Genomic DNA, 9110 nt, shown 5'->3' with positions numbered 1-9110 from the left:
TTTCATCAAACTAAATTTATCTCATAAAATTAAATTTATAAAATAAAATATTCTGACTTTTATTCATAAGATCTCCGACACATCCTCTTACATCAAAACTACCAACTTAACTACATTATAAATAGATTTTTCACCTTTATATATACAAATTGAATTTTATTTATATAGATATGAAAATCAAAACAAATTGGTAATGCATTATAATAATTTTTCTTTCTCATGTTTGCAAGCAAATAATATATGAAAACTTTACAATCATGTTTGCATATTAAGCAAATAATATATGAAAATTTATAATTTAATGGATGTAAATAATACTTAATGATTCAATCGTAATTCTCAATATTATTATTTTAATATTTTTTAATATTAATTAATTATAAATTTATCATTTATTATATATATTTATATCTAAATCCATCACATAAAAATTTATACAACTCTCATGTTCTGAAAGCATAATTTCCCATACTTAATTTATTTCTGAATGATAAGGAAGGGGAAGGGTTTGAAATGAAGCTAACAAAATAGAAGGAAATTGATTTACCTAATTATATCTGGAAGTGACATAATGTACATACGTATTCCTTCCTTAGTCCCTCTCAAGGGAAAGTCGATAGCTAGGAATGGCAAGTAGATGATTAGCTCTGGGCATTGTGAGTCCGAATTCATCTGCCATGTCCAACTCAGCTGGCATCATGTCATTTGGCAGTTTCCAATCAAAACAATGGACAAGTTGAGCTACTGTGTGACGAATCACAGTTAGACCAAGTTGTATTCCTGGACATCCCCTTCTCCCTGACCCAAATGGTATCAGCTCAAACTCACGCCCTCTCACATCAATGTTGCTTCCCTCAAATCTCTCTGGCCAGAATTTCTCTGCCTCAATCCAAGCATCTGGGTCTCTCATAATAGCCCATGCATTCACTATCAACCTTGATTTTTTAGGAATAAAAAAATCTCCAACCATGCAGTCCTCTGTGGACTGGTGTGGTATCAGCAATGGTGCCACTGGATGCAGCCTCAGGCTTTCCTTTATCACCATGTCCAAATACTCTAACTTCTCTAAGTCTGATTCCTCCACCTTTTTCTCCATACCCACCACGTTTTCTAATTCCACTTGGAGTTTCTTCATCACCCTTGGATTCTTTAGCAGCTCCGAAAGTGTCCACTCTATTGCTGTAGCAGAAGTATCCATCGAACCGGCCAACATATCCTGTGCCAGAAAAGTGTCAAAGAAATTGTGACAGTCTTAAAAAAATAAGTAAAAAGAGCCAAGCAGCCGGTAGATAAACTTTCTGGTGTCATATGGCTACATGATTGCTGCTATTATAATTTAAAATATATATAGTCTTACCAACATTATGGCTTTGATATTGGGCCTCTCGATGCGGTATTCAGATTCTTCAGTACCCACAAACCCCAACATGACATCCACAAAATCCTTTGTCTTGTTTTCTTCCTTCTCTGATTGCATGTGCTCATCAATAATTTTCTCAAAGAAGTCATCGAAGATTTTGCCAACTACTTTCATGCGCTTATTTAAGCCTTGGAGGTCAAGTGCAGCAATGTAAGGAATGTAATCTCCCATGTTAGGAGTTGCTGATAAATGCATTCCCTCTTGCATCACAGCCTTGAACCCTTTCTCATCCAAGTCCCGGTCCATGTACTTCTTCCCCAAAACCATTCTACAAGCCATGTCTGCGCTGACTGTTGAAACTTTGGCACTGAGATCTACAGCAGCTCCGACATCGGCTGCCTCTCTCAGAACCTTGACCAATAGGTCAAGCTCCTCTGTCCTCATGCTTCTGAAGGAGTTAATTTTGCTCTGGCTTAGCAATTCCAACGTGCACATCTTGCGCATGTTGCGCCAGTAAGAACCATATTCAGCAAAGCTTAAGTTTCTCTGATCCCAAGAGATGTATTTTGCAGCTTCGTGTGGTGGTCTACTGGCAAAGACAAGATCATGGGTCTTGAGGAAGAGTTCAGCAGCTTGGGGTGACGAAACAACAACGGTGGGCACAAAACCTAAGCGTAAGTACATGACAGGTCCATATTTTAGAGCTAGTTGGTGCAAATCACGATGAGGATTTGCTCCCAACTTGTGAAGGCTTCCCAAAATTGGCAACCCTCTTGGACCAGGTGGTAATTTCTTTCCCTTGCTATTGCGTCTCCGCAGCCACAGATAAGCAAGAGAAAGCAAAATAATTGATATCCAAATCATGGTAGCTATTTGGGAGGGTTCAAGTAGCTACTGCAAAGTGTCTATGTTTGCTGCCAAAAGAGAACTGATGGTGTTTGCCTTTGTGATTCCTAGAGTATATATATACATTGAGAGAGTGTGTGTGTGAGTACATAACACACTGTGGTAAGTATGATGAATAATTAGGAGTGAGAATAATCATAATTAGTATTTATTTGGGGTGAGACGAAGATACATCGAGGTTTCCGCGTGCATAGTTGAAGGACTTCGCCTGCACAAGATATAAATACTTTGGTACGAGAAACAAGATTCACATACTTGGGTATTTCAGCCTTTTCGACTGCGTGCTGCAATCCAACTTGCAATATTTATTTCAGGAAAACGATGCTTTTGACAAAGTTGCAAAAGACAAAATTGAAATAAAAATGTACGAATAAGTAATGAAGAAAAGAAGAGACGGTGAGAAATATGAAAAGTGATAGGAGATCCAGGCGTGGACACGTCTCTTTAAGTGGACACGTCAGCTTCAATGAAAGCACAGAGAAGAGACTAGAAAGAAACATGCTCCTATTAATTATTAGATTTATGGATTAAAATACTCCTACAAAATACATTCTATTTAGCTTTTCAAGAAATATAAATTGTTAAAATAATTAGAGTTTTGAAATGGAGAAAATATTAAATTGTATTTATTATATTTTTTCTAATATTTGATAAATTATCTTCAATTTTTATGTATTTAATTATTGGTAATATTCTAAATTATGTGTAGTTAAAACTATTTGTTCACATACTTTCATTTGATTAACTTTTAAATTACAAATGAAGAAACATATTAGAAAAACTATGTATTTATTTGTTATTGATATTCTTGTATATTTCCATGTTATTTTGCACGAGAAATTATAAGGCACTTATGAACCACCTTAATCTACGATTACTTTTTAAACAGTATTGATTTAACTTTTATATTTAAAATAAAATATTCGATTATGATTTATTAGTGATTAGTTGAAATAGCGAATGATTATTTAAAATCATATAATAATACTATATGCAATGAAAAACGCATAAATCACCACCTAATAAGGACAAAAAAAAAAAGCACACAAATCTAGAAAATAGAAAACATTTCCATACAAAACTTTCTTCGCAACTTTGCGAAGAAATGGTATATATATATATATATATATATATATATATATATATATATATATATATATATATATATATATATATATTTAAAATTAATTAATTTTAATTTAATTTTTATCCTTTTATTTTTAAATTTAATTATTTTTATTTAAAATATAATTATAATTTAAATATAAAAAATATAAACATTATAAAAAAATAATTATTATAAAAACATAATTAATTATATTATATATAATAAATTATAAATATAAATAATAGTAAAAAAATATTTTTTAATAATTAAAAAATATATTTATATAATAATTATATTAATTAAAAAAAGTAAAGATAAAAATAATAATGTTATTTAATATAAAAATATTTTTTTATCAAATATTTATAATTATAAATATTTAAATAATATTTTAATTAAAAAATAATTATAATTTATAAATATATATATATATATCAAATTAATTTTTAACCATTTTTAAATATAAAGATAAATTTGTAAACTTACATTTTTATCAATTAAAAAATATATAATTTCAATCACATCCATCACATCATTCACGAACTTTTATAAATTTTTCTTACACTTTCCATTCTATTTACTTTAATCCAAACACTCTATCTTTCTTTCCACTTTTCCTCCAAATTATTCCAAATCCACTCCCTCCATTCTAAAAAAAAACATTAAGAAAATAATAAAAAGTCATATGAGATGTACCTAGCTCTTATTTATCTTATCACAATTTCACCTAACCAATTGAATCAATCTTTAATATCTATTCTTCATCTTCAAATATCTCATTTGAATCTTATTCGTTCGTTGATAGGAGCTAATCGACAGAAAAAGTAAACAGCGGATTTTGTAGGTTGTGACAGGTAAACTTTTCTTTGGTCTCAACCGTGGATTATATCCAACTGCTTCATGATGTAATCTACGGTTTAGATGGTTTCAAGGAGGGATTGGAATGCGTTCAAGAGATGTGTGCAAAATTCATGCAAGTTAGGCAGTGACCCATAGATAGCAATTATGTTACTCTACTAATTGGAGTAAAGACACATCAAGAAATAAAGGCACATCAAGAAATAGAATAATAAATAATTTTTTTTGTTGAATTTTGGAGTAAATGAATTATTTTTTATTTTATTTTATTTTAACAACTGCACAATGAAATATATCATTTTACAATTATAACGCGTAATTTCAAAATTACTTTATTTTTTCATATGGGATTTATATTTTTAAAAAAATATTTTTCCCTTAAATTGTAATTTATTATAATTTGGAATAGGGTTATCAAGATATCAATCATGTATCTATAGCCATTGATTATATTTTCAAACTCAGACTCTTTCCTTCTTTCCACATTCAACTTAGAACAATTATACTCCTTTTAATAATATATTTAACTAATAAAATAAAAAATAAATAAATTTTTAAAATAAAATAATAATATTATTAATTGTGAAGTGAGAGTGTAGAAGATTAGAGTAGAGTGTAAAATTATAATTGTTCTCTTGAACTTATAACTCAAAAAAGTCATTATAATATTAAAATGAAATATTTTATTGAAAAAAAATTGTGAAGTGGATATAAATTTTCAACATTGTTATAAGAAAATATTTATCCATTGACAATTACTTGATCAATTTTAAAATCTTATTCTATCTTTTTTACATATTTCTAGAAATGATATATTTATCTATAGATATTGGCATCCGAAAGTGACAACTTTCCTTATAAATATTGACATCCGAAAGTGTTAATTTTGCATACAGATATTAATATTTAGAATTATAGTTTTATCTATGAATATTGACATTAAAATGTCAGCTTTACATTTTTATTTGAAAGGCATGCTTTCTACATCACATCCGGAAGAGGTAGTTATTGAGGTTTCTAGCTAAAACAAATGTATAATCAACTTTTTCCTTAATGCTTATTTAATATTCTTTGCTGGATGGACTGGTATTATATATAGACTAGTTTATACAGTTTCTACACGAGTTTGCGTGAATTATATATTAATGATTTCATTTGGTTTTAAGATGATATTTTGGATACACATAATGTCTTCAATAAATTAATATAACCTCATGCCAAAAAGATATTAATTATTCCGAGTATTTGAGTGTTGCAGTCGTAGTGGTGTCCAACATACATGCGTGGATAGATGATATATTACTAGAAATCGTGAACAAGTGGTTCAATATGATTGCTAAAGGTGATTTTTAAGCTTCAAAAACAGGTAACCTGAGATTGTTAGGCTGTGCAACAGTCCCTCCGTCATGCAACCATATAGAAACCAAGATCCGGAACTATAGTATATATACGGATGCCAAAATCCGGAACTCAATATTTAGATCTGAAATGAAGTGGTTACTTTTAGATAAACTTTACGAATATTTAGATTCGGAACTATAAAGTGATTGCTTTGATATGGAAGTCCGAAAGTCATTGTTTACGGATTTTTTTCATCCGAAATTGAAAGTGTTTCACTATGGACGTGAATATGTGGAATGCACGTGTGTGTAAGAGTTTCACAAGAGTGCTTCGTGTGTGTGCCACAATGTCCAGAACAATGAACGTTGTGTAGTTGGCTTTTGGGTTGGGTGTCCTCAAGTGTAAACCTAATTTCATTTTGTTAAAAGTGTTTTAGTCATTTCGCATGGATCATTAAGGGTGTTATGGACATTTTAAACGGATAATGGGTGTCAATCAGAATTGATTGGGTTGGTGTAGGAAGAATCAACCTTATCCATTTAGAACACCAGCAGCAGGAGTTACTTAGATTATATATAACTCCTTTCTCACAAACACTACTTTTGTATAAGTCCCGTTTCTCTTGGTAGCGAAGATTTACACTACTTTCCAATTGATACTTGAACTCTCCCAAATAGCTACGATGATTTTGATAGCAATCATTTTGGTTTCTCTTGCTTATCTGTGGCTGCGGAGAAGCAATAGCAAGGGAAAGAAATTACCACCTGGTCCAAGAGGGTTGCCAATTTTGGGAAGCCTTCACAAGTTGGGAGCAAATCCTCATCGTAATCTGCACCAACTAGCTCTCAAATATGGACCTGTGATGTTCTTACGCTTAGGTTTCATGCCCACCGTTGTTGTTTCGTCACCCCAAGCTGCTGAACTCTTCCTCAAGACCCATGACCTTGTCTTTGCCAGTAGACCACGTTATCAAGCTGAGAAATACGTCTCTTGGGGGCAGAGGAACTTAGCCTTTGCTGAATATGGTTCTTATTGGCGCAACATGCGCAAGTTGTGCACCTTGGAATTGCTAAGTCAAACCAAAATTAATTCCTTCAGAAGCATGAGGGAAGAGGAGCTTGACCTATTGATCAAGCTTCTAAGAGAGGCAGCCAACGCTGGAGCTACCGTTGATCTCAGTGCAAAGCTTTCAACACTCAGTGCAGACATGAGTTGTAGAATGGTTTTAGGGAAGAAGTACATGGACCAGGACTTGGACGAGAAGGGGTTCAAGGCTGTGATGCAAGAGGCAATGCGTTTACTAGCAACTCCTAACATGGGAGATTACATTCCTTACATTGCTGCACTAGACCTCCAAGGGATAACTAAGCGCTTGAAGGCAAATCACAAAATCTTCGATCACTTCTTCGACAAAATTATTGACGAGCATATGGAATCAGACAAGGGAGAAGACAAGACAAAGGACTTTGTGGATGTCATGTTGGGCTTTTATGGTACTCAAGAATCTGAATACCGCATCGAGAGGTCTAATATCAAAGCCATACTTACGGTAAGAAAAACGGAAACATTTGATTTTTCCCTCATACATTTTATAGGATCAAACGAATTAACCGATACGAATTTAGATAAAAGCTGGTTGATTTGCTCTTGTGATGACTTTTCACATCTGCTTGTCATATTCTCACTTTTATTTGACACTTTTCTGGCACAGGATATGTTGGCTGGCTCAATGGATACTTCTGCTACAGCAATAGAGTGGACACTTTCGGAGCTGCTAAAGAATCCAAGGGTGATGAAGAAACTCCAAATGGAATTGGAAAGCGTGGTGGGTATGGAGAAAAAGGTGGAGGAATCAGACTTAGAGAAGTTAGAGTATTTGGACATGGTGATAAAGGAAAGCCTGAGGCTTCATCCAGTGGCACCATTGCTGATACCACACCAGTCCACAGAAGACTGCATGGTTGGAGATTTTTTTATTCCTAAAAAATCAAGGTTGATAGTGAATGCATGGGCTATTATGAGAGACCCAGATGCTTGGATTGAGGCAGAGAAATTCTGGCCAGAGAGATTTGAGGGAAGCAACATTGATGTGAGAGGGCGTGAGTTTGAGCTGATACCATTTGGGTCAGGGAGAAGGGGATGTCCAGGAATACAACTTGGTCTAACTGTGATTCGTCACACAGTGGCTCAACTTGTTCATTGTTTTGATTGGAAACTGCCAAATGACATGATGCCAGATGAATTGGACATGGCAGATGAATTCGGACTCACAATGCCCAGAGCTAATCATCTACTTGCCATTCCTACATACAGACTTTCCATTCAAAGGGGTTATTGAAATCAATTCCATAGTATGCTTTTTAGTTTTATGTATAATTAGGTGAACTTCATTAATGCTTTGTTTTGTTTCAATTGGAGAATGAAAGGAAGATGCGGGAGAATGAAAGTGAGAATTTGAGAAGTTGTCGGTGTTTGAAGTTGTGTACGTTTAAGTGGATTTATTGAAGTTTGTGGTTATTATAAAAAAATTATAAATAATAGGATGAGTGTGATTGAAATAATTATTTTTATTTTTATTATTATTAGTAAAATTATTAATATTTAATATAAATAAAATAAAATAAAAATAATTATATTATTATTTATTAAAATTGTTTGATTTACATTTATTATCATTATTTTAAAAATTTATTTTAGTTGATATTATTATTTATAATTTTAAATATTATTACGATCTCCAATACACTCTCTCACGTCGAAACTGTCAACTCCTACATGTAATTGTATATTATGGGTGATTCTAGAGAATGGCTCTCATACCATATTACAAAGTGAACTTTAAGTCTAACTCAATCTCATAAAATCGGCTTATGACATCTATATACAATTAAATGTTCTAATCTCTGGTCGATGTGGGATCTCCAACAAATATTATTATTATTTTAATATTTATATTACTATTATTTTAATATTTATATTATTAGTATTAATAATACTTTATATTATTATTTATTTTATTATTATATTATAAATTACATACATAATCGATTATATATAATACATAATCCATTATCTATATAAATTTTATAACGATTAGGTTAACATGTATATAATATATATAATTGATTGTGCTGAAATATTTATATACATAATCGAATATATATAAATTTTATAATATAATTAATTATTTTTATACTATTTTTTATTTATATATAGGCATTTTTTATTAGAAACATATATAGGCAATTTTATTTTATTAAAAATATATTTAATATTTTGTTTTTATTATAAATATATTAAATTTTGTGGGTATGTACAGATTATTTGAAATAAAAAAAAATTTAAAAAATAATTATTTTTTATTATATATTGAGGGTAAAAATGTAAGTGTGTAAGAGTTTATGTGGTTTTTTCTTCTTTCATTGAACTTTCGACACCAAAAATCACTCATCTTTCCTTTTTTGCACCTCTTCTCCTTCATGTATGTGTTGAAACAATCACGAGATGCACTCTTACATCCATCCGCATGAATAGTGC

At 31.4% G+C, this 9110-nt stretch overlaps 2 protein-coding genes across 2 annotated transcripts; one reads left to right on the top strand and one right to left on the bottom strand.

The window, feature by feature from the left end:
• Nucleotides 1–448: 448 nt before the first annotated feature.
• Nucleotides 449–2613, bottom strand: LOC137812401 (cytochrome P450 71AU50-like). Its single transcript, XM_068614359.2, has 2 exons — nt 1358–2613; nt 449–1216 (listed from the first exon to the last, which is right to left on the bottom strand). The coding sequence occupies exons 1-2, from the start codon at nt 2222–2224 to the stop codon at nt 593–595; spliced, it is 1491 nt and encodes a 496-aa protein (XP_068470460.2). The 5' UTR covers nt 2225–2613; the 3' UTR covers nt 449–592.
• Nucleotides 2614–6067: 3454 nt separating this feature from the next.
• On the top strand, nt 6068–8134 carry LOC137812400 (cytochrome P450 71AU50). The gene is made up of 2 exons (XM_068614358.2): nt 6068–7122; nt 7285–8134. Exons 1-2 carry the CDS (start codon nt 6256–6258, stop codon nt 7909–7911), a joined length of 1494 nt encoding a protein of 497 aa, XP_068470459.1. The 5' UTR covers nt 6068–6255; the 3' UTR covers nt 7912–8134.
• The last annotated feature ends 976 nt before the right edge of the window (nt 8135–9110 follow it).

Source organism: Phaseolus vulgaris, chromosome 2 (genome assembly GCF_051622355.1).
Source record: "Phaseolus vulgaris cultivar YP4 chromosome 2, ASM5162235v1, whole genome shotgun sequence".
In the NCBI taxonomy this organism is placed as follows: domain Eukaryota; kingdom Viridiplantae; phylum Streptophyta; class Magnoliopsida; order Fabales; family Fabaceae; genus Phaseolus; species Phaseolus vulgaris.
Note: the sequence above shows the minus strand (reverse complement) of the source record. Positions and strands in the feature narration are given on the sequence as shown.